Raw genomic sequence first — 24,574 nt, 5'->3', positions numbered from 1 at the left:
TATTAAGTCTAATTTAAGGTAATGCTGACCTCTGTGTAAAAAGAAAACAACCCAAATTAGTATTTCTCAGCCTTTCCTGATCTATGCCATTACATACATATTTTCTCATTCTAACTTTTACATATACCCACCAACTAGAGAGATTTTTTTTTTTTAAGATTTTATTTATTTATTGGACAGACAGAGATCACAAGTAGGCAGAGAGGCAGGCAGAGAGAGAGAGAGGAGGAAGCATGCTCCCTGCCAAGCAGAGAGCCCGATGCGGGGCTCGATCCTAGGACCCTGGGATCATGACCCGAGCCAAAGGCAGAGGCTTTAACCCACTGAGCCACCCAAGCACCCCTAGAGAGACTTTTTTACTCTTTATTTTCTAAAGATTATTTGATGAAAATGATATGCATTGAACATATACTCTTGCTGATCACATAGACTGCCTAGTTTTTATATATTAGTAATAAATATTCTTGCTAGCTTGATAGGCCAAATCTTAATAGCACACATTTTGGCTTTCCAGAAATGTACCATTAAAAATTCCCAAATTCATGTATGTGTTCTATCCCTGCTTATTCACTACACTCTGCAAGATATCTAAGCATTTCACCAATTTAGATTGCTTTTTTTTTTTTTTGAAGATTTTATTTATTTATTTGACAGAGATCACAAATAGGCAGAGAGGGAAGCAGAGAGAGATGGGGGAAAACAGGTTCCCCGCCAAGCAGAGAGCCTGATGAGGGGCTCGATCCCAGGACCCTGGGATCATGACCTGAGCCAGAAGCAGAGGCTTTAACCCACTGAGCCACCCAGGTGCCGCTAGATTGCTTCCTTAAGTGTTTGTTTGAGAAAGTATAGTTTTATTAGACTTCAGGTAAGTAGGACTGTGCATTGTAGAAAATTCATATTCACTGAGAATAAACCAAGGTTCAACTAAATACATCTTATCACAGATTAAGTTTTATTTGGTTCCCATAAAGGTTTTGGTTTTATTTTAATCTTTTTTTTTAAACCAGTTGGCTCTGTTAGTGAATAATTTAAAGTGAGACTAGTTTTATTTTTAAATAATGCCTTGTCTCACTCTGCAGAGGATTTGAGGTTGTTACAAAAGAAGGAATATACTAAAATGCTAAAATAGAAATAGAACAAGGGACTTAATAATTAAGAGGAAAAATGGAGATAAGGAAAAAGAAGAAAACACAAAGACCCATTTAGTAGCATTACTGAGTTTCATAGTTTTCTCTAAGCTTCCTAATAGCCAAAATGATCATTTACAAAAATAATTACTTTAATTGCTAAAAATAGCACTTTAGCAAAAATGAATTATGATTTTAAGCAATGAATATTTTCATTTTATTGATGAAAATTGTTACCAATATTTTAATTTTTTACTTTCTTATGGTCTAACTTATGTATTGTATACTCTAGAACCGGTTGTTTATTTTTTAATCACATTTCTATACCTATTTATATGTTGTTTTGTCTAGGCATTTACCACAGATTTCAGGGTACATTGGGCTCAACATCCTTTAAGACCAGAATTTGCAGAAAGTACCTACTTCTTGTATAAAGTAAGCTCTTTTACCTCTCTTTTTGCTGTTTAGTCCCCATTCTCTGTTGGATATCTCACTACCTTATAATAGTTATTGGGTTTTCAAAGTCCTTGTTTAATGTTATCATGATTGGATATGTTATGGTTTTCGTTCATCTAGACCATAAGTATTGAAAGAAGAATTGTCACCTAAGTTTTGTGTCTTTTCAAAATATTTACATAAACATTTCTAAAAAGAGAAATGTTATATTCTAGAGTTGCTTTCTAAAGCATGTCTCTTACCTTTTTGGGCTTTGAAAATTTTATCAAAGGGCTGAGAGACGTAGTTGGACAGCTTTCCAGTTGTGTGTTTAAGATATTCCATAAAGCAGATCCCTGGCTTATTTTCAAAGCTAAGTTCTGTGTAACATGTACTCCAGTGTCTGATACAATGCCTAAGCACCTAGTAGGTACTCAATAAATCCCTGATAAATGAGTGGGTATATGGTAATATATAAGCTATATATATGTATACATATATTCTCCTTTTTAATAGGCTACAGGAGATCCTTACTACCTTGAAGTAGGGAAAACACTTATTGAAAATTTAAATAAATATGCTAGAGTGCCTTGCGGATTTGCTGCCATGAAGGATGTTCGTACTGGAAGTCATGAGGACAGGTAAAACATTCCTAACATCCCCTTTCCTCAGGGTAACTCTGAAACAACACAAAATACAACTCTTAGAATTCAGATACGTTTAATGCTTTTACAAAAGGTTCTTGAAGATGCAAAAGGTAGTTCATTGTGTTTATATTTTAAACTCTTGAATGGGCTTATTTAAAGTTTGTATTTTTATCATGGTGCCTGGCATATAGTAGGTGCTTAAATGATTTTTAAGTAGATGAATAAACAAATGTTAAATATCAGAACCTTGGTATTAGGAGTATTAGGAATGCGGGGAGGGGGTCCTGTGTTAATAGTTTTTTTATTATGTACAATGTTAGAAATTATCAAGATGATGACGAATGATCTGCATTATGATTTTTGTGGAGTCAAAAATTCCTCAAAGCATATCTTGGTTAATGTGTGTATTCTTTCTTATTCTGTTGCCGATTTGAAGGGCTGGGGAAGACCATTGTCAATTTCTCTTTCATCGCATATTGGAGAGATGTGGATGGCATGAAATACTCAAGCTGTAAAAAGCATACTTTGGTTACTGTGATAGTCACTAACATTACAGTTATTCCAGGATTACTTATCTAGTTATTTTAACCATCCAGAACCTAGCAGCACATCTCTAATGAACACTAACATTTGTTGATTTGGTTACCAAATGTTCATTCCACAGGTGTTTATGAAGTGTTTTATGTGCCAGAGTTATACTAGTTTCTGAGGATTTAAGATAGAAGACATGTCTTTTCCATCTTTGAATCACTGAGAATAGGCAGATAAAGAGATGCTACTACATTGTATGTGTGCCATGAAATGTATTAAAGATTGGGATATGACAGTTCCTGGAAGGTTTCTGGAGGCTTCTGTAACATCCTTCAAGATAAGGATGAGAAAACAGTAGTAAAAGGAATTTCAGGCAGAGGGGTAGAGGCAGGTGAGATACAGCCCTCATCATCTACTCAGAGCTGTCCTTAGTCTTTCACTCGAGAGTATTTAGATAATAGTTAATGAGGCTTGAGACCTACTTCCCTGATCGTAGCTGATGAGAAATGGATAGGTTTTTGGAAGTAGCCATGTAGATACCAATAAGAAATGAAAGCAGATAGGCTGTGTATTTATTTTTAATATTTATTTACTGCTGTCTACATTTTGGGCACTCTTCTGATTAAGCCCCTTCTTTGTTTAATTCCTTTGATCTTGACAACAACCCTCTGAAGTGTAATTTCTGTTATAATCTTCATTGAATAGGTGAAGAAGCCAAGGCACAGAAAGGTTGGGGAACTTACCGAAGGTCGCACAATTAGTAATTAGAATTCTTATCAAGGCAGATTGGCTCTTGAATGCAATGCTATTCTGGCAACTCATGCAAGGAACAAAATAATTAAGCACCTGCTGTATGCCAGGCACTGCACTTACGTGTGGGGATGGGAAGAGAAATTAGAACCCATTCCTGCCCTCCCTTGACTTGTAGTTAGTGAAGATAAGTATGTAAAGATACAATTAAAACCACGTGATTTGTGCTATAGTAGAAAAAAAGAGTAACAGGTTGAAGAATTACAGAGCAAGGCATGATTTACTCTATGTAGAGAGTTCCAGTTTTGTAAATTTAGCAATCTCCTATTTTTCCCTATAAATATTCCTTATATGACATTGTTTCTAGACCATTCACCGCTGCCTTTGTCCCAGTCTGATTATATTCCAGTATGTAGAGTGTATCTTAAAATATCATGTCCAGAATTAGCCATCCTCAGGATGTGCCTGGCAAAACATCACTGTTCGAGAACAGTTGTGAGGTTGCTAATTTTCCAAGCAGCTGATGGGCTTGTGCCCTCCATCCAGCTGAGGATAGCGGCTTCATCAACTCACTGTTCCTCATGGCAACATCGTATCTCTCCTGCATTTGGCCCAGCCAAAGGTCGAGAACTACTAATCATCATTCTGTGTTACCAGATAAGCTTTAGATTTTTAGCAGCTTTATTATATTCAGCTCACAGTGAGCTTGTGGCCAGTTCACTTCAGTTACTTAACTGTGGCCTGACAAATGGGTATTGTCCAACCTGCTTTTTAAGCAAGTGATTTTTTTTTTTTTTTGGTGTAAACTTAGAACTTTATCCTTAGCTTAGCAAAATTTGATTTTGTTGGTTTGTGTGTGTGTGTGTGTTTCTAGACCTAAAAGAGAGTTTGAATCTCCTCTCCGTCATCTAACATACTACCGAAATTACCTGTTTTCAGTGATCTGCAGTTTAGATAGGCATACCTTAAAAAGTTTCCATCTAAATTGTTGGGGAAGAATTCTGTTTGGACCATGGCTAGTACACCTTGTGGTGTAACATTTGAGGGCTTTCAGGTTGCAAGCTTTTTGCGTCTGGTTGCTTACTCCCTTACAGATCTGTCAGTGCTGTCCCCTGGCTCACCAGCGTACACACATAAAATTTTCAAAACGGGAATATCTGTATGTTCCTTAATGATCACTGAAAGAATATAAATGGCAAAAAGAATATCAAAAATCTTTCCTAAGACACTTCGCTGCTTGCCCACCCTAAGATAACCACTGTTGAGATTTGATAAACAGTCTTCCAGATAGTTTTATTACATATATGTTTGCATTCGTGTATATATTTATGGTTTTATAATACAAATCAGATTATATGATATGATACCCAGTTTGCTAGCCTTACCCAATTTGTACTGTAGTGATTTTACCGTTTCTCTATTCTAAGTGTTTGCTAACTCTCTCTTTCATAGTAAGTTCTAGAATTCGCCCAAAAATCAACACCCTGCTCATCAGTCTATGGTTCTCAAGGTAGCATTTGCTCATGATAATAACTATCCCCCAGAGAAGGTTAAATTATCATAAGTATATTGCAGATTGACAGGAAGTGTTTTATCTATTCTGAAAAGATTAACATATAAAATGTTCAAAAAATTTTTGGAAGATTACAGGTGAGTTGTTCTAAAACAAACATCATTGTTGTATAGGAAAAATAATGATAGCTCTGTTTTTGAGCTCCTACATATGCCGGGTGCTGTGCTAAATAATAAATGTGTAGTATCTCATTTAGTCTTTACCCCAGTGTTAGACATAGACATGCATTATTATATCCTTTCCAGAAAAATAAACTGAAGCTCACAGTCCTTCTATAATATCCTCATGATTCTACAGCTAGTCAGTGGAAAGTCTTCTATTTCCAAAGCCCATTTCTTTACCTCTGTGTTCCATTGCCTCTCTAGGTCATTCTTTAGTAATACTGTTAAAACTTGCTTTTGATTTAGTAAATGTTTATTGAGTGCCTACTGTGTGCCAGGACTTGTGCTTGGCTGGAGGTATGAAACTATGCTGTCTGTCCAGTAAATTACGAGTTATTACTGCCAAAACCTAGGATGCTTTGGGAGGTAGTAAATGTGATAAATTCCATCTTACTATAACTCCATCTAACAGCTATGCTCTTTTTCTGCCACTTTTAATTTTATTAAAGCTTTTTTTTTAAATGTTAATTAAAACATTATAACATTAAATAATTTATAAAGTCACATATATTTTTATCCCCTTTGTTTCTTCTGTATTCCCTTTTTGACAATATTTAAATATTTACAGTTATAATCGTAGTCCCTGTGATTTGTGCTGTACTTTTTTCATGTAATTTTTTGTAAGTGATTTCCTTTACCTTTAAAGCCTTCTTGCTTATCACTTAAATGGCTACATAATGAACTCCATCAAAATTGTTTTACTTTATCCAGCTTAATATTAATTGAATTCTTGTATGGCTCTCAGTGGTAAAGTTTATCTGCATTACCTCCCTGCTGTTGGTTCTCTGTAGAAGAAATGGAAAACTCTCCTTCATTGGAAGGCCAATGGGAAAAATTTTGTCTGTACTATTGACAAGATTTAGTGTACCTGTGTGGTAGGCAGCCCCTCTGGTGTTTTTCATTCCCTTGGAATATGCTTCTAGTCAAGACTGTTCCATTGGGGAACAGATAGATACTATAGTACTTTGGACTTCGGAATTGGTATTGACTTGTTTATTGACCTTGACTCTGTCTGTTTCAGATAGTTGGCATTGGATATTTTTATGTTCTTAGATTTATTTGTGACTTTTTATCTCAGGATGGATTCTTTCTTCTTGGCTGAGATGTTTAAGTATCTTTACCTGTTATTTGCTGATAAAGAAGACATTATTTTTGATATAGAAGATTACATCTTTACAACAGAAGCTCATCTGTTACCTCTTTGGCTCTCTACTACAAATCAAAGTATCTCTAAGAAGAATACAGTAGGTTATGTTTTTTAATTAAATGTCTTATTTTCTTTTATGTGGTTATTTTTCCAAGTGAAAAATAATTCATGAATAGAATTCAATAAATATATGTATGGCAGGAGGAAAAGTACACTTGATATTTTATTTTGTTTTCTTACAATTTTATCTTATATTCACTTATTGTATTCTTGTTTTGTTTTATTATATTGTTTATCCTATACACGCTTAGATTTCACTTAATGTTTCATATGGACACGCTATAATGTTTAGTAAAATAATGATTTTTATTTATGTAATATTCTTTTATATTGTAGACTTCAGAATATACAGAACTGGATGACAGTAATTTTGACTGGACTTGTCCAAACACTCAGATTCTCTTTCCTAATGACCCACTGTATGCTCAGAGTATTCGTGAACCCTTGAAAAATGTGGTGGATAAGAGCTGTCCTAGAGGCATCATCAGAGTGTAAGATGTTTTATTTCGTACTTGTTAATAACCAAGTTAATTGTTAGTAAATGACAGAGTGTAAGGAACATATAACGGCCAAGAAGATGTTCACTTAGACCAAAAACATACTGAAGTATGTAGTTATCACTAATGAAAAATTATTCATTGGTAAAGTTAGATGGCAATGTTTATTCTGAAGTAATGTCTTTTTTATTATGGAAATTTTATTATGGAAATTTATTATGGTGATTATTTTGTTTAATGAACTGTTAATAGTCAGTGGGTGGCATGTAATAGCTAACTTCTGTAGTTCATTTTTACACAAAATAGTTTCTTCAAATACTTCCACATATCTTATTTATGTAGAAAGTATTTTTCCTTTAATCTATAGTTTCTATGTAGTGAAAATATAGTTTCTTGTTTCATTTGATTTTGTTTTTTGATGAAGTACTGATTCTTAGTTTTTAAATAAAATTTTTTGGCTTAATGAGTTCATTTTTTCCCTAAATAGTTACATTAGAAAGGCCATCAATAAGAAATTTAAAAAAAAATTTTTTTAAGTGAGTGTTATTATGCACAGATAGAAACACTGTTTTGCTTCCTTGAAAAACCCTGTTTTTCAAGGAAGAAGTCAATAATAACAAATCCCCAAGCCAACCTTTTCTGTGCTTTCAGATAGTTTTAAGGCTGTCGACTAATGCAGACTTGTAGATAATATACATGCTTTGTAAAATATATTTGACTATGCCACTTAATAAACTAAGTTATATATGAGAAAATAGCTGTTTCCAGTTTTTCCAGTTCCACTAGTTCTAAAACTAGTAATTTTGCAAGTATCTAAAATTATTTTTATTTGTCTTAGGTTTTTCCCCAGTTCTGATTTGTAGTTTTTTAAGCCTTGCCTATAATTACTTTTAGCAGAGAGGAGAGTTTCAGGAGTGGAGCTAAACCCCCTCTGAGAGCCAGAGATTTCATGGCCACTAACCCTGAACATTTAGAAATCTTGAAGAAGATGGGGGTGAGTTTGATTCACCTCAAAGATGGGAGAGTCCAGTTGGTTCAACATGCAATCCAAGTAAGCCATTGCTGTACTAATTAGATACCATCTCTGCCCTTTTTGGTCTCATCAGCTTTCATAAGATAATGACATTTGGCTTTCTAAAAACTTTTAATATGTGATTTAAAGTTAGAGAATCAGAATTTTAGGACGTGGAAGTATCTTGGAAACCATGTAATTTGGCCCCTTCCTAGTGTAAATCAAATCAACAATGAATTTTGGAACACTGAAAAAATAAAATTAAATTAAAAAAAATAAAACATCAAAAAAAATCACGAATAGGTTGGGTAATTTGCTTAAATCAATAGAGTCAAATGTAGGGCTCAAGTTCAGAGTTTTCTGTTTCTCAGCACCTTGTCTTTCCACCCTTTACAGCAAATCTTAAAAGCTAGTAATTCATTTCAATACCTCTGTAGTTTACAGTATTTTAGTTTCCAAAAATCTGAATCTAAGTATTTTATTTGTTGTGAAAATCAAAATTTGTAAGTATTTGTCTATGCCTAGGAAAAATAACATGCCTTTTTGAGAAAATTCTATTGTTTTTTGCTTTAAAAGCTTTCATAATATGAGACCTTTTAATTTTTCAGTTTATTCGCCTTATTAGTATATTGATTCTGAGAAAAAACACAGTTTGCTAAAGAATTTCAACATGGTATCCCTTAATCTCAAATCCAGCCTTCCCACAACCTTAGTTTTCCCTCTGATTTCTTGTCTCATCTCTGTTGTCCTATCGATCCTTTCTTAAAGAGTCTTCTGCCTGCTCCTTTATGTTTCACTTACTGTCACTTCTCAGTAGAGAGAGCAGCATCTGTAGTGACATTATGTTCACTTACGCCACCAATGGCATAATTACCACCCAGTGACCTCTTAATCCTTTGATTGATTTTTTTGTAACTGTTGACTGACCCCTTTTTAAAATATACCCCTTTCTTGGCTTTCAGGGCATTCCAGCAACATAGATCTTTTCTACTTTTCTGTTCATTGCTTTGTGCGTTCCTTTGGAACTTTCATTTTTTGCCACAGCCACTCAGTGTAGGCACTACCAGAGAGTCTGGATCGTACCCCTTTCTCTCTGTATTTTTCTTCTGCAGTCACATGTTTCAACAAGTTCAGCTGTCGTCTTTGTACATGTGATTTCTTAGATGTACATAGGTAACCCTGATTCCTACCTATACTCTTAAATTCAGCTTTAATTTGCCAGTCATATGTATGACATGTGTCTGCATCTCAGTCTCTGTCTAAACCTGGATTATCTCTTTGTGCCCCCACCTCAGTCCATTTCTCTTCCTTTTTGTTTGCCATCTCAATAGCCCCTAACATCATTCTCTTAAGTCACCAAACCTGGATATATCTAGATAGGCTTGAACTTGTCTCTGTCTCCAAACTCCTCTCTGTTCTGTCTCATCCTCTAACTCTGTCAAGTACAATTAACAAGTACAATTAACTGTTAAGTGTCAGGAATCCACGTTTTTTTTCCACTACAGTAGGCATTCTTCAGCTTTTCCTCTGTTAAGACTCAATTCAGATATCATTTTCTAAATATTTCCCAGATCCACACTGGCAGAATCAAACATTCCTTTGTCTGTGCTGCTAGTCTAATTTCCCACATGAGAATTTTATCATAGGTAAATTTATATTTCTGTATCCTCTAGATACAAACTTCTTAAAGTGAAAGACTCTGTCCCCAGTTCCTAGTCCATTGCTGGGATCTTAATAGAAGCCTGATACATATATTTTGAATTTAGTGTGATTATTGGCTCATAATTCCGAAGAAGGGAAGTATGGATCAGTATGAGGTTTATTTCTTATAAGGGGAAGCAGTGGAAAAGTCAAGCAAAGTAAACATTTCAGCATTTGGTGGAAGTCCAGTTCTCAATTTATATCAGAAGGGGTTTGTAGAACAGTGAAGGAGATGTTGAAAAAATTACAAATCTACTTTCAGAAAATATTTCCAGAAGTAGTATTTTTAGGACAAATCAGGCCATAAGTATTTGATAGGGACTGAAACCGAAAGGGGAAATTTTAGAGTAGGTTATATAGTGCATTAGTACTTAAGACATCAAAAAGTTGAAAGTTTTCATTTCAAAAGGATAAAATTAATCTGCTTTTTCCCTAGGCTGCTAGTTCAATTGATGCTGAAGATGGGTTGAGGTTCATGCAGGAGATGATTGAATTGTCAAGTCAGCAACAGAAAGAACAGCAGCTTCCTCCACGGGCTGTACAAATTGTTTCCCACCCATTTTTTGGCAGGGTAGTGTTAACTGCTGGACCAGCTCAGTTTGGGCTAGATCTGTCTAAACATAAAGAGGTGTGTACACTTATAATATGCTTGTTGAAATTGAATGTGTTGTGTAAGTATTGTCTCATTGCTTAGTCTAATTTAGCAGTTTCAGTTTGTTAAACCTAAATATTTAATCTACTAAAACCCAAATATTCATTCTCCCAGATTAAAGCAGATTAAAGTTAAAAGCGTATCTTGAAAATTTTGAGTCATAATTTATGTATACAACATGCTTAAAAAATTTTACTTAAAATGTTTTCACATATTGTCCGGTTCTTGGCCTGTTCTGTAATTTGGTATCTTTAATTTATCTAAAAATGGTTTTTTGGACTTTTTAGCATCTACTAGAACCTTTCATTGAACAGAAATCTAACTTGGAGCTTTAAGGTAGAACACAACTAAAAGCAGAGATGCTCTAGCTAGGTGGCCATAGAGAGCATGACACTGTGGTCCCACCAAGCCAACTTGGAAGGCCACTAAGCTAGCCCAGCCCCTTAGTTTTAACGTAGGAAACAAAGACCTACATTGTTAAACAGTTCACACATTCATGTAACTGGTTGCTGAGTTGGGACCAGACCCAAGTTGCCTGATAATCTAAAGCCAATGCTCTTTGAACTCCATTCCCCCTAATGGAAACCTTTTTTGTGTGTGTGTTTTAAAGCTCTAAACGTTTATAGATTGATTCATCCACTCAGCAGCTCTTTTTTGAGTCTAGTACTACTGTATTCTAGGCCCTGTTTTAGATGTTAGCTCTGTATGATGTTTATGAAGCTCGTGCAGATCATGCCCTTGTGGAGTTTGCATTCTAGGAAAGAGGGGGATATTAAAGTATCTTTATGTTGGTATCTTTAAAATCAGTTCTCTGATGGATTACTCATTCTAGGAAGAGAACTGCTTGCAGATTCATGTAGATTAAATCCATTTTTCCCCTCTTTCAAAAAATTTTTCTGCCTATAAGTGATGGTTTAAAAGTGGTTCCCAGCTATTTTAAGTGTGGATGTGGGTATGAGGTGAATCTGCCTATGAATTCCAACTTTACCACTTACTAACATTGTGTCTTTGAGCAAATTATGTAACCCAAGTCTTAGTTTCCCCGTATGTAAAATGGAGATATTCTGTGTTTTTTTCTTAGAGTCGTTATAAAGATCAGCTTTAGTAATTTATGTTTTATAAACTATATTTATGCTTTATATACAAATATATATATATACTTTATATGCTTTAAAAAGTATTTATGTTTTAGAAACTGCAGAGCGCAGTACGATGTTGGTTGGGTACTATGATTTGCAAAAGTGTTCAAAACAAAAACTTTTTGCTAAGTTTATACTGGATATGTTATCATTAGAAATGAAGTAAAGCTCTAGATGGTAAATTGTATTGACTAGAGAGTGATTTGAGAAGACAAAAGGATATTTAACTTCCTTATATTTCTGACAGACAAGAGGATTTGTTGCAAGCAGTAAACCATACAATGGTTGTTCAGAGCTTACTAACCCCGAGGCAGTGATGGGAAAAATCGCTTTGATACAAAGAGGACAGTGCATGTTTGCAGAAAAGGCTCGCAACATTCAGAATGCTGGTGCCATTGGTGGCATTGTTATTGGTGAGTATTCCTCCGTGCCATTGGGTTGACTGGGAGGAGATCATTTTTAGAATTTTTCCTTGTGTTTGTCAAAATTTTAGCAGAATTCATCACATTATTTTTAGTTCACTAGACAGCATAATGGGTGGGTAATCCAGTGACTCTCTTAAATAATTTCTGTGTCTTGTACATCTTTTTTGAAAGTCTAGATTTGGGTTTCTGTATATTAAGGCCAGTAAAAGTACTTGGGGACAGATAAGAACGTGGGGGTACCCCAAAGCACCCAACAGTATGGATAAGAAAATGTGCTTTCAGATCCAAAGCCCTCTAAAGGCAAGAATTACACTCTGCCACCTCCAGTGGGAAGCCATTAAAAATACCCATTCCTCCACAGAGATGCAGGCTTTGGAGTCAAATACATTGGGGTGCAGTTCCTGGCTCTGCCACGAGATCATGTTGTGACCTTGGCCTAGCTTTAGTTTATTGGTTTATTCAGTAGAATATTTTTTGAGCTCTAGTAAAAGTGGTAATAAATATCTTTCAGGTGGTTTTAAGGTTTGACGATAATATATACAAAATTTCTTAGTATAATAGTTTACATATCACAGGTATAAGACTAGTTCCTAGCAAATTTTTACTTCCTTGGGTCTTTTTCCACTGAAATTACAAACTCAAATCATTTTACCTCCGTATTTCAATCAGTGTGTTCTGCTCTTTTATTTTTCATAGAAAATCACTTATAACAAGCAGACCTTGATTGCCAGGGAAAATAGAAACTTTTCTTTCCTTTTTAAAGATGTATTTATTTATTTTTAGAGAGAAGGAGCGGGGTGGAGGGCGCAGAGAGGCAGAGGGCGAGAGAATGAGTCTCAAGCAGGCTCTCCCCACTGACCAGGTAGCCCCATGCCGTGCTTGATTTCACAACCCTGATACTATGACCTGAGCCGAAATCAAGAGTCAGACACTTAACTGACTGAGCCACCCAGGTGCCCCAAATTTTTCTTTGCTTTAAGTATATAGTTATATTCAGAACTACAAGACCTGAGATCACATCTTAATTATGAAGTTAAGTTTTTAGAACTTCTCGCACAGGGGAAATTTATTTTGAAATTTTTCCTTCTTTCTGGGATAGATTTCCTTTTCCAATTCAAGGTAAGTAAAAATTAAGGCATTTGAAATAAAATACTAGGATTTATTTCAGTGAAAATAATTATTTACTCTTCTTTTTGCTTATCCTGTACAGGCACTTCAGGGCTGATTTATTGAGTGCAGAAATTTCATTAGTTCATTGAGTATTAGGAGAACTTCTGCTTAATAACTTAAATCAGCAATTGGTACACCACAGCCTATAGGCCAAGTTCACATCACTGCCTGTTTTTGTAAATAAAAGTTTTACTGGAACACAGCCATGCCAGTTTGTTCCATATTGTGTATGCTTACTTCCGAGCAACAGTAAGAATGGAGAACTGCGTAGCCTAAAATATTCACTCTCTGGCCAATTACAGAAAAAGGCTGCTGCTGCCCAACTTAAATGATCTCTCCATCCTTGGTGATTTTCCACACTGTGAAGTTTCTTTTATAGAAGAATTTAATAACTTGTCATCACTATCATTTTGAACACCTCTTTACCAAGACTTAAAAAATATAAAATATAAAAAATAAGGGCTGGAACACATATGGAGTAGTTTAGGTTTTCACTGTAAGTCTCATTCTCATGGTATTCTATACTCTGCAAGGTTGGCCAAGTTTGTTTTCTTTAATAGCTATTAATAGCAGAATCTTCTACTGAGTTCAGTGGGTAAACAAGTAAGAGGCAATGATCCTTACTCTCAGGAAATATTTTATTTATTCATTTGACAGAGATCACAAATAAGCAGAGATGCAGGCAGAGAGAGAGGGGGAAGCAGGCTCCCCGCTGAGCAGAGAGCCTGATGCGGGGCTCGATCCCAGGATCCGGGAATCATGACCTGAGCCAAAGGCAGGCTTTAACCCACTGAGCCACCCAGGCACCCCAATCTTTTGTATATATTTTTAAGATTTTATTTATTTATTTGACAGAGAGAGATCATAAGTAGGCAGAGAGGCATGCAGGGAGAGAGAAGAGGAAGCAGGCCCCCCGCTAAGCAGAGAGCCTGATGCGGGGCTCGATCCTAGGACCCTGGGGTCATGACCTGAGCCGAAGGCAGAGGCTTTAACCCACTGAGCCACTCAGCTGCCCCTGGAACTGGATTATTTTAATTGAATGTGAGAGTAAGAAATTCGGCTGAGTAAAAGTCATCAGGAACCATGATAGCTCCTAGAGTTTTTCACATCTCTCTCTCTTATCTCTGGGTCTTCCTAGACTCTCTTCGCTGCATCTCTTTGCAGTTCTGCTTCATTCTCCAGCTTCTCATCAGCTTGCTCCCTCTTTGTTCATTAGTTCCAAAAAGGTCATTCTAAAATTAGAGCCTCAGCCCTGAGTCTGTGCCCCCTTACTTAGATCCCTGTCCATTGCTAACTGAAAACGTCTTGCCGTGTGCCACTTCCAGGGCCTCCAGAGAGCCTGAGAGCCAGGTGGCCATGCTTTGTCCAATCAGTTATCGCTAAGGAGGAGAGTCCTACATGGTTTTAACCACGTAGCAGGGCCTATCACAGCAAGCTGTCTGAGAAGGGACAGGCAGGCTTCTCATCTGGCGTGCACAGTTAGAGGGGGGGTGTGACCGCTTCACCAGTAAAACAGTATTTAGCAGTCCTACTGCAGTTATCTCACCAGTGTGAAACAACAGTAGTGTTCATCAACTTACAGAGGAAGAACCACGATCATCATTCTTCTTTGTGAGCAGTGTAGAAATAGGAGCTATCATTTAATAGTTTGGTAAATGCCATTAAAGGAAATCTTAAACAGCAATGAAATTTCATTCATAATTCTATCATTGTAAGCCAAGGCTTTGAATATTTCTATTTCTAGGCTTTCTCATAAGCATATGGAAGTTTTTAGTCATAATTATGGATTATTGTGTTCTACTTTTTTTCATGTAATAATAATATTCTGTTTTTCTGTGTGTTCCATTAAGCAATTAATTATAATTTGCTTATAATAGGGGCACCAGGGTGGCTTAGTGGGTTAAAGCCTCTGCCTTCAGCTCAGGTCATGATCTCAGGGTCCGGGGATCGAGCCCTGCATCGGGCTCTCTGCTCAGCGGGGAGCCTGCTTCTCTCTCTCTCTCTCTCTGCCTGCCTCTCTGCCTACTTGTGATCTCTGTCTGTAAAATAAATAAAATCTTTAAAAAAAAATAATTCACAGTTGTTCACAATTACAAATAGTACTCCAGTAAACTACTTTAGGCCTAGATCATTTTGCTTGTTTTGAGTTCTTCCTCAGAATAAATTTCTAGGAATGGAATTAGTGAGCTCTAAAACTATGTTCATTTTTATGATTCTTGATGCATAAAATAAATACCTCCAACAGGCAAAAAAAAAAATAAAGATTGGTCTATAGATCTTTTTAATGGACAGATGTTTTGATGTTTGCTGTATTCATTTCCTGGCTAGATGACAATGAGGGGAGCAGCAGTGATACTGCCCCTCTGTTCCAGATGGCGGGTGATGGAAAAGACACAGATGACATCAAGATCCCCATGCTGTTCTTATTCAGTAAAGAAGGAAGTATCATACTGGATGCCATCCGGGAGTATGAGGAGGTGGAAGTGCTTCTTTCTGACAAAGCAAAAGATAGAGGTAAGGGTAAAAAATCACATGTTTTTTACACAGCTTAGCATTGATTTTACTAGTTAGATAATAAAAATGAGTTATAAAAAGTTACTTTTGGTTAACTGGTAAAATAGAAGATGGTTTCGAAAAATATTTTTGGAAATAAGAGTTGTAAAACATTTATTTTGCTTTGTTTGCTGACTTAGGATGTTTCTCAAATTTTATTTTTTTATATGACATTTATCACTTCTGCTGTGGTTCTGCCCAGTGATAAAAATATAGCTGATATATCAAGAGAGTCCATTTAAATAGTCTCAAATGTTCACCGTTCAATTATACTGATACTACATCTTACATTTCTTTTATAAGGAATAAAAAGATTGTATAGAATGACATTATATACAATATAATAGTAGTTGAGTTTCAGCAGGCCACCAGTAATCAGATGACCACTGTCTTGGTGAAGGCAGTAAAAATCTAGCAGGTTCTGTCCACCGAGGTGTACGTTTATCACATAGGGATTTATAAGTTACAAGAGTTATAGCTGGTGTCTGAAGGACAGGGTAGCATGCCTTAAATCATGACAATATGTAATCCTCTCTAGGCCAAAATGTTTGTTAGTAACTTGAAAGCTGTTTGAAACCCAAATAATTGTATAAATGCAAGGTCTCACTAGTACTCTTTTTTAGTTTGACGCCCAGGGATGAGTGAGGGAGTGGAGGAATGAGGGAAAGTGACCCATCAGACATAGACTGCCATCCTGCTTATGGGAGCAGTCTTCCTTATCCACTGGAGGCATCTGCAGAGAGAACTGTGTTTCTCTCATTACCTGTAAATGACTAACGTTGTGGGATTTGTACAGGGTTCTTGAATCCCTGGGGATGTTTGTCCAACAGCTAGGTAGGTAGTTGATTCAATTCAGTGTAACTTCCAAGTGAAACAGTGGGGAAAAAAAAAAAGTTCAGCGATACTCTGGTACTGGCCAGATCAGTGTTTTATCTTGTCTTCTTGTGTTACTTTATTCTTCTTTGAGGGTCTTCCACGTGTCCACTATTTAAGAACAATGAAGTGAATAGGATGAATATTTGTAAAGATGTATAAATAAAAATAGAACAGAATAGGATTTCTAATCTTCTTAAATCCTCCTATGTTCCTGACTTTTTTTTCCTGAGTCTTTTTTCTCAACTCAGATCCTCTCTCCTACATATATGCGTGTAGGCACATCAAACACAGGCAAATTATTATTCCATATAACTCTTTAATGCCTTTGCTTTTCTCCCCCCTATTTGTGCTACCATTGGAATTTCAGCAGCAATATTAAAAGGTAAAATGATTCCAAGCTACATTATTAATAGTAGTAAGTATCTTGCATTACTAAGCTTTAAATTATGTATATGTATATATGTATGCGTGTATGTGTATATATACACACACATGCATGTGCAAATATATATATACATATAATTTGTTTCAGTGGATACCATGATAATATCTGGATTAATGTAATTAGATTTTCATGTCTAGTCAGCTCTCCCACAATAATAATTCTTTATTGATCCTGTCCTAACAAATCCTATGAATTACATATCCATATAGTATAGATGAACTCACTAGTCCATGTAAGAGTCAGTCTAACGAAGACGTTGTTGTTTTGGCATGTATTACTTTTAATCACTTTTATTTGAATATAATGTAAAGTATTTAAAATATCAGCTTGTTTTAAAAATTCATGTATGTGTAGGGGTGCATGGGATTAGGACTACGAGGTCATAGTTAAAGCATATGCTTCTCATACCAGAGAAAGAATAAGACAAAAAGATAAATTCTACTATAGATCCTCCCCTGCCCCCACATCTGTGGGGGGTATATTCCAAGATCCCCCAGTAGGTGCCAGGAACTATGGATGGTATAGTGTTCTGTATATATACCATGTTTTCCTATACATACATACCTGTGATAATGCCTAATTTACAAATTAGGCACAATAAAAGGCTGAAAACAATAACTAATAATAAAATAGAACAGTTATAACAATATACTGTAATGAGATTTATGTGAACCTGGTCTTTCTTAAAATATCTTACGGTGCTATACCCATCCTTCTTGTGATATGAGATGATAAAATGCTACTTGATGAGACGAAGCGAGGGGAATGACATGGGCAGTGTGACCCTAGCATTAGGCTACTGTTCACCTTCTGATGCTGGGTCAGGAGGCGGAAGATCATCTGCTTCCTGACCACGGCTGATGGCGGGTAACTGAAATGTCACAAAGGAAAACCGGTGGGAGGGTGGGGAGGTGGGGGGGTGGGGGGTGTGCTACTGTACAAAAAATACTATCTGAACAGTATTCTCTCTCTCTTTTTTTAAGATTTTATTTATCTGATGAGAGAGAGAGAGCACAAGTAGGCAGAGTTGCAGGCAGAGGGAGAGGGAGCAGGCTCCCCACTGACGAGGGAGCCCAATGTGGGGCTCGATCCCAGAACCCTAGGATCATGGCCTGAACTAAAGGCGGCTGTGTGACTGACTGAGCCACCCAGGCACTCCTGAAAAGTATTCTTTTAAGGACCGTGCAGTTAAAAGGGCTTTATATAAATGATTTATTTTTAAAGTTTTGCTGGGCTCTAAAGTTAGTGAGCTGTGATTCTATTACAGAATGATCATTTGATAAAAAGTCTTTAAAAAAAACCTCCCCTTTTTATGTAGCTCTTTCAAGAACTGTACAACTATGTTAACAAAATCAATATAACGAAATTATTGGTATAACAGAAACACAGTAATAGTTTTATTAAATCAACTACTTTATTCACTTAGGAAAATATCCTAAGAAGCTGATGTCTCTAGTGTTGTCATTAATTTGTCCTGCGCCATTACCGCATGCCTGCATTTCTCTTCTGCATCAGCGGATGCTGATGCTGTTGTTACAAGTGTAGATTCCTAAGTCTTACTCCAGAATATTGAATCAGACTCTCGGAAGGCAGGGGACTAGAATCTGAAATTGTAAATAAGCATCCCAGGTAATTCCACTCAGCTACACTTTGAGAAGCATTGAACAACACTAAGAAGGCACCTTTTCTTCCTTTTTTTTAGTCTCCCAGTTATGTATGAACCATGTTATACCATCAAGGGGGCTAGGTAGGATTATATAAGTACCCCCAGTAATTAGCATCCTTAAAATCTGTGCATTAACGTGTCCTCCAGATTGCTCTTTAAAAAATCTCGTTCCACAAATTCATACTTCCTTTATAAAGTCGCACAGTTTTAATTGAGCAGTTCATCCCACATGTTGATACAGAAAATAGAAGCCCAAAGCCCCAGAACAAACCCATACTCCCACTCTCGCTTTCTTATTCCGATGAGAAGTTCCAGCGGTTAATACAGAAATATCTGCAATAGTCTTGTCTGTTAGCAAAAAGATATCTTATTACACATTCTTCTTCAGAAGTAAAGCATTAATAATTTATGAAGTGGAAATATTGCTTCCTCAGGTCAGACCAGTCCTACTTCTAATAGTTGAGCTCGCCACGGAAGTTCTAATATCTTGTCTCTCTTGTGTCCCACCTTTCCAAATTTTAAGAATTATTCTAACCCTGTGCTCACCAACAAATGACACTGTGCTGTTACATTTAGCTCCAAATAGATAGTTTATAATTAAGAATCCATTTCCTTTTCTCAATAGTATTTTAAAGGGGAAATGAATCAGCATTTTGAAGGTTCCATACATTATCATGCTTTCAGTTTACAGTGTAGGTCTATGGTACCTACTGATGTTTTCAGTCCTGCTCCTATATGTATATCTACCTGATACAGAGGCGGACAGAGAAAATGGAGGAAAGAAAAGAAAGGTCCCATGGTTTGAACTGCTCAAGATTTAAGTCTAGCAGTGTTACTTTTCCTAAGATTATCACGCATTGAACTTGATTGGGGTGAATCTGCCCTAAAGTTGAACTGCAAAATTTAATATGTACGCAGAAGACCTCTGCCTGGAAAGGAGCTTCTGAAGCATTCTTGTTAAGCCAAATTGATACTTACCTGCACCCTTCTATAGCCAGACATGTTTTCTCATGCATTTTTGTATTTGTACATCTCTTCCTTTTTCTGAGATGCTTATCCATCCCTATCTGCACGCCCATGGCCCATTTCTTCTTGAGGACATTTAGCATCCTGCACACCCATTTAAATACCACCTTCTTAATGGAATTTTCTCTTATTCTCATAGGTGAAATGTAAGGGTGTCTTTTTTTTTTTTTAAGATTTATTTATTTACTTGAGAGAGAGAGAATGGGGAGGGGCAGCAGGAGAGGGAGAGAGGGTCTTTTTTTTTTTTTTTTTTAAGATTTTATTTATTTATTTGACTGAGAGATCACAGGTAGGCAGAGAGGCAGGCAGAGAGAGGAAGGAAAGCAGGCTCCCTGCTGAGCAGAGAGCCCGATGTGGAGCTCAATCCCAGGACCCTAAGATCATGACCTGAGCTGAAGGCAGAGGCTTTAACCCACTGAGCCACCCAGGCACCCCAGGGAGAGAGAGTCTTAAGCAGATTCCTTGCTGAGTGCAGAGCCGGACATGGGGCTTGATCTCAGGACCCTGAGATCATGACCTGAGCCAAAACCAAGAGTCAGACACTTAAAGGACTGTGCCACCGAGGCGCTCCAAGGGTCTTTTTAATATCGTTCTACTTTGACATTCATATTAAATCCTGCTGCTTTACCTGCTCTCATCTCTATAATCCGTGCTTGCAGCAAATGTTGGCCAGACAGACGTATCAATGATTGTAGAACATCCAGTCTCAAGTCTTTGCCAAGGCTCCCTTGTTCTTTTATTATTAAAACTTAATCATTTTCTTGTCATTGTATCTTGAGATTTTCTTCATTTTTTTGTGTGTGTTTCTGATACACCATTCCAGAATTTAATGATGTAGTTGTTAATGCTCTGAGGACTCGGCTGCTCCCTACAGGATCCTGACCCGCCCCGTAGAATAAGGCCGTGAGACAGTGCGACACCGACACTAACTCCTTCCTTGCCTTTTCTGTTTCTTCAGCTGCCATCTTTACACTCCTGATCGCTGCGGCTTTGCTATCTGTCAGATAGTCTTACATATTTTCTCTGTCTGGAAAGTCTGGAAAGACTTGCTCTTCTTTTCAACTAATCTGTTTGTTTACCCCTGTGCCAATAAAAAAGTTTGCTTTGAATGTATTTTGATACCTGATAAGGCAACTCCCTTCTCACTAATTCTTTTCAAAATTTCTTGACTTCTTTTCCATGTATATTCATCCGTAAGAACTTCCAAATAATTCTATCTGGTCCCAAAAGAAAACAAAAAAAAAGTAGAAATGGGGTTCATTTTGGAATTGTATAATTGTATGCTTTACATATAAGTAGAAAGTTTTACTATCTGTAAATGTAATCAGGTCTTATTGTATGTTTTTATTAACATTTTATGGTATTAAGTAATGTAGGTCTCATACCTTTCATAGTAAATTTAATTATTTTATAGTTTTTATTTTTATTATGAAAAGGGTACTTAACTTTATTTCTAACTAGTTTTTACTATAGAGAGGTTATTTGCCTATTTTATTTTTACCCTCCTTTTCAAGTTCTTATGTTATCTTAATGTTATTTTTAAAAATTTAGAGTTGCTTTGAGTTTAAATATACAACACAGTCTAAAAATACAATTTGATCTATTCTTTTCCTATATTTATACCGACTTCTGTTTTCTTATCCTATTGTTTTAGCTAGATTTCCATAATGTATTGCGTAATCTGTATCCGTAGGGTAATTTTTTGCCAAAAGCACAATTTTTATTACTAGACCAGACAGTACTACATCTTTTCCTATTCTTCTAAACCAGATTAATACAATCTAGAAAAAAACCCTGAAGGTTTTTCTTTTTGTTTTCCCTTGAACTTAGGGTAGCCTATTGTAAGTGCGTGGCCAGCTCCTGTTTTCTCTTCTTTGGTCCCCACCGTGATTTTCCTAATTGTTGAATTAAAGTATACCTTTTCCACAGCTTTGAAGAGAGAGAGTGTGGGGACCCCCCAGCCCCCAAGAACTTAAACTTCCTAGTCAGGGAATCCTTCATCAGGGTATACATAAACACACCTGTCTGTACCTTCCCGAATGCCTGTTTCCTTTAGTTTTTCTGGCTTTATAGTATGTCCGTCTTCCCTTCCTTCCTTGACTCATTAACTCTACTTACCTTTTAAATCTCAGCTCAGTGTCACTTTCTGAAGGAAACCCTCGGCTCTCCTTACTCTTTCCTATTCTTTGTAAGCTTTCCTAGCAACATAAAACATGTCATAGTTACGCTTTTCTATTGATTTTGTGTAATTATTTGTAAATGTTTTCCCCACCTGGATTAAAAGATGCATTAGGGCTTTTGCCTCACGTTATCACCTTGCACAGTGCCTGCCGCACTCAGAGGGGCCCCTGAGGACCCACGAACTCACTGCCTGCAGAGACGGGGAGCACACGGCAGGGGCCATCAGTGTGAGTCACACACTGTCTTGTGGGAGCCCTGAACAGAAGGCCTCTAGCAGTTTCACTGTATCTTCAGTACAAGAGGTTTAATCTCCTCTTCAGCCTCCCAGTGGATTTTTAAATGATACCTTTTAATTCATGGACCTACAATAATGAAATACAATAAATAATCTCAGTTCTTGCTTGTCTTTGTGAAAATACTTTATCTAACCACATTAGTACCCTCAAATCCATAGTTTTGAATTATCTGCATTTTCATGGCTTACTGAGTGGAATTTCACTTTTCAAAAGAATATTATCTTAAAACAGTGATAAGTGCTGTTCAAAATTTATTCTGTCTCATGTGTTCTCATGTACAAGCTTTTCTGAATTTAGATATTTAATAATAAGTTTTAGACATGTAGTGCAAATTTGTATGCATTTTAGCAGTATTATTTAGTGTATTTCTTGGCATAACTGACCCCCATTGAAGGCAGTCTAGATGGATGACTAGAGTCATCCTTTCAGTTTGGGAGAATATTAATTTGTACTGTCAAATTTTGCAAAATGCATATAAAGGAAAAATGTGATTACATTATTATTCGAAGGCAGTACTTTTACCCTTCAATGTTAATATTTTCTGTTTTGCATTAATGTGCTTTTCTTTTTCTTTTATTTCTTTATTTTATTGTGAAAACCAGTATGCTCTTAAAACTGCCGTAGTAAATATTTTGAGTGGGAAAGTAGCATGAAGCCTGTTTCTTTCACATGCAGATCCTGAAATGGAAAGTGAAGAACAACCATCCTCTGAAAACGATTCTCAGGATCAGAGTGCTGAAGAGATTACGCCAAGTTCTCAGGAGGTTGGTTTGGTTGAACAAGAGTCTCCTGAGGAAAGTTCTCTAAACTCAGAACCAGAATCATCATCTCCAGCAGATACGGACAATGCTGCAAGCGTTTCTGCTTCTGAACAGAATTCTAACCCCATGGAGAACCATGAGACTACAAGTCTTGATGGTGAATGTTCAGATTTAGATAACCAACTCCAGGAACAATCAGAAACTGAGGAAGATTCCAATCCTAATGTTAGCTGGGGTAAAAAGGTCCAGCCTATAGACTCCATATTAGCAGACTGGAATGAAGATATAGAAGCATTTGAAATGATGGAGAAAGATGAACTATGACTCACTAAAGAATCTGGTGGTAGGTATTTAAAAAGAAAAGGCAAACTGTGGTTCACAGACACCCTGATACTAAGCAGGCTCTCTAGTGGGAGTCTTTAAGTATGGTGATGAGTAACCACGTTCTGACTGAGATAGTGGTCATAGGAATCTGGAGCATGCTGTGTTAGAACTGACCTTGCTTAAAACCGTCCCATCCAAAATGGAAACTCACAGTCCCTCCCCCACCCTGACTCCCACCCTGTGACAGCATCACACCACCCTGCAGCACTTCAGGCCAGGAAAAGATTGCTGGGCATTCCTAGGAGCCAGATTTCTGTGCAGTCTCTGGATAGACAAGAAACAAATTCAGTTGATGGTGGAGTGGAGAATAGGAATTTGTTAGCTTTCTAGTTAAGGGAAGCTTGACTTTACTCGTTTTGGGGGTTAGAGGCTCTTTTGGGAAAATACGTATGATATTGTGGGCATTCTGGTTTTGCTGCCTTCACAAAAACACTCAAGTGACCCAAGTGGTTATGAAGCAGATGCGTTTATGATGAAAATGGGCTTTGCTCATCACTTCCACTTGCTTCATCGTGAAACAAATGATCAAGATGTCTTGATTTTTTTCCTCTCTTAACAGTGTCCTTTTTGTTTAAACTAAAGGTGAACCCAGTGTACTTTCTCAGTGAGTTCTCTGCATAAAGGTTAATCATTGGGACCAGGTAAAAAGGTCATATATTATGGAAATTGGTTACTTAATACTTAGGAAAAATGGAACAAGGGAGAAACTATAATGTAATATGAACTTGCCATTGGGCCTTCCGTAGGGAGAGCCATGACTACTCTGAAATGGAACTTAAAGTTCTATCCTTGTCGGGTAAATTATAAATCTTTTCCTGTTCATTTCTCTTAGAGGTGATTACCTCTAGCCATCAGCCTTATTACTCCATCCCATGTTTAGTATGCAATTTGAGCCACAAGGGCCATACCGCCAATAGCTGAATACATTTTGTTCCATTTTTCTATTTTAGGGAGCCATAATGAAACTGTGGTAGTGATCTAAAAATCCTAGGGAAACTACTATTTTTCTTCTTTGAAACTATGGTTTCTAAAGATGCACCTAAGGAATCTGTCACATTTTCTGTTTGAATCATGGTTTTTGAGTTTGTTTTTTTTTTTACTTTTTTTTTTTTTTAACAGATATTCCTTTTGATATGGACTTGAAAAGTAATCTATGGTAACCTGTGTAAGAAACATACACAGTGGCAACTAACATATAGCCATATAGCTTAATGAGAATTTATTCCCCCCCCCCCCACCTTTTTTTTTTTTTTGGTGGCAGTCTGGTGCTGGCCGCATTTAAGTTTTAAAATCTGTTGTTGATACCCTGTAGACAGCCCTGTAGTTGAAATCATGGTTTTATTCATTTTATTTATTTTT

The 24,574-nt window shown here is 36.6% G+C and overlaps 1 protein-coding gene across 5 annotated transcripts in view; it reads left to right on the top strand.

Annotated features, from left to right (window-relative positions):
• Nucleotides 1–24,334, top strand: part of LOC111150866 (ER degradation enhancing alpha-mannosidase like protein 3) — a 66,189-nt gene extending 41,855 nt beyond the window's left edge. For 2 of the 5 annotated variants that reach the window (XM_022508514.1, XM_022508510.1), the window contains 9 exons: nucleotides 1,479–1,562; nucleotides 2,079–2,203; nucleotides 6,303–6,468; nucleotides 6,768–6,922; nucleotides 7,823–7,979; nucleotides 10,078–10,269; nucleotides 11,680–11,845; nucleotides 15,356–15,541; nucleotides 22,746–24,334. In XM_022508514.1, coding sequence (XP_022364222.1) covers nucleotides 1,479–1,562; nucleotides 2,079–2,203; nucleotides 6,303–6,468; nucleotides 6,768–6,922; nucleotides 7,823–7,979; nucleotides 10,078–10,269; nucleotides 11,680–11,845; nucleotides 15,356–15,541; nucleotides 22,746–23,155 — 1,641 coding nt within the window. In that variant the 3' untranslated portion in view covers nucleotides 23,156–24,334. Of the gene's footprint in view, nucleotides 1–1,478; nucleotides 1,563–2,078; nucleotides 2,204–6,302; nucleotides 6,469–6,767; nucleotides 6,923–7,822; nucleotides 7,980–10,077; nucleotides 10,270–11,679; nucleotides 11,846–15,355; nucleotides 15,542–16,823; nucleotides 16,872–22,745 lie in introns of all 5 variants that reach the window. The other 3 variants (XM_022508509.1, XM_022508512.1, XM_022508511.1) reach the window with 3 other exon arrangements.
• Nucleotides 24,335–24,574: the final 240 nt, after the last annotated feature.

This window comes from Enhydra lutris, unplaced genomic scaffold (genome assembly GCF_002288905.1).
Source record: "Enhydra lutris kenyoni isolate GAN:26980312 unplaced genomic scaffold, ASM228890v2 scaffoldscaffold24, whole genome shotgun sequence".
NCBI classification, from domain to species: domain Eukaryota; kingdom Metazoa; phylum Chordata; class Mammalia; order Carnivora; family Mustelidae; genus Enhydra; species Enhydra lutris.
This window is presented reverse-complemented; position numbering and strand designations above follow the sequence as displayed.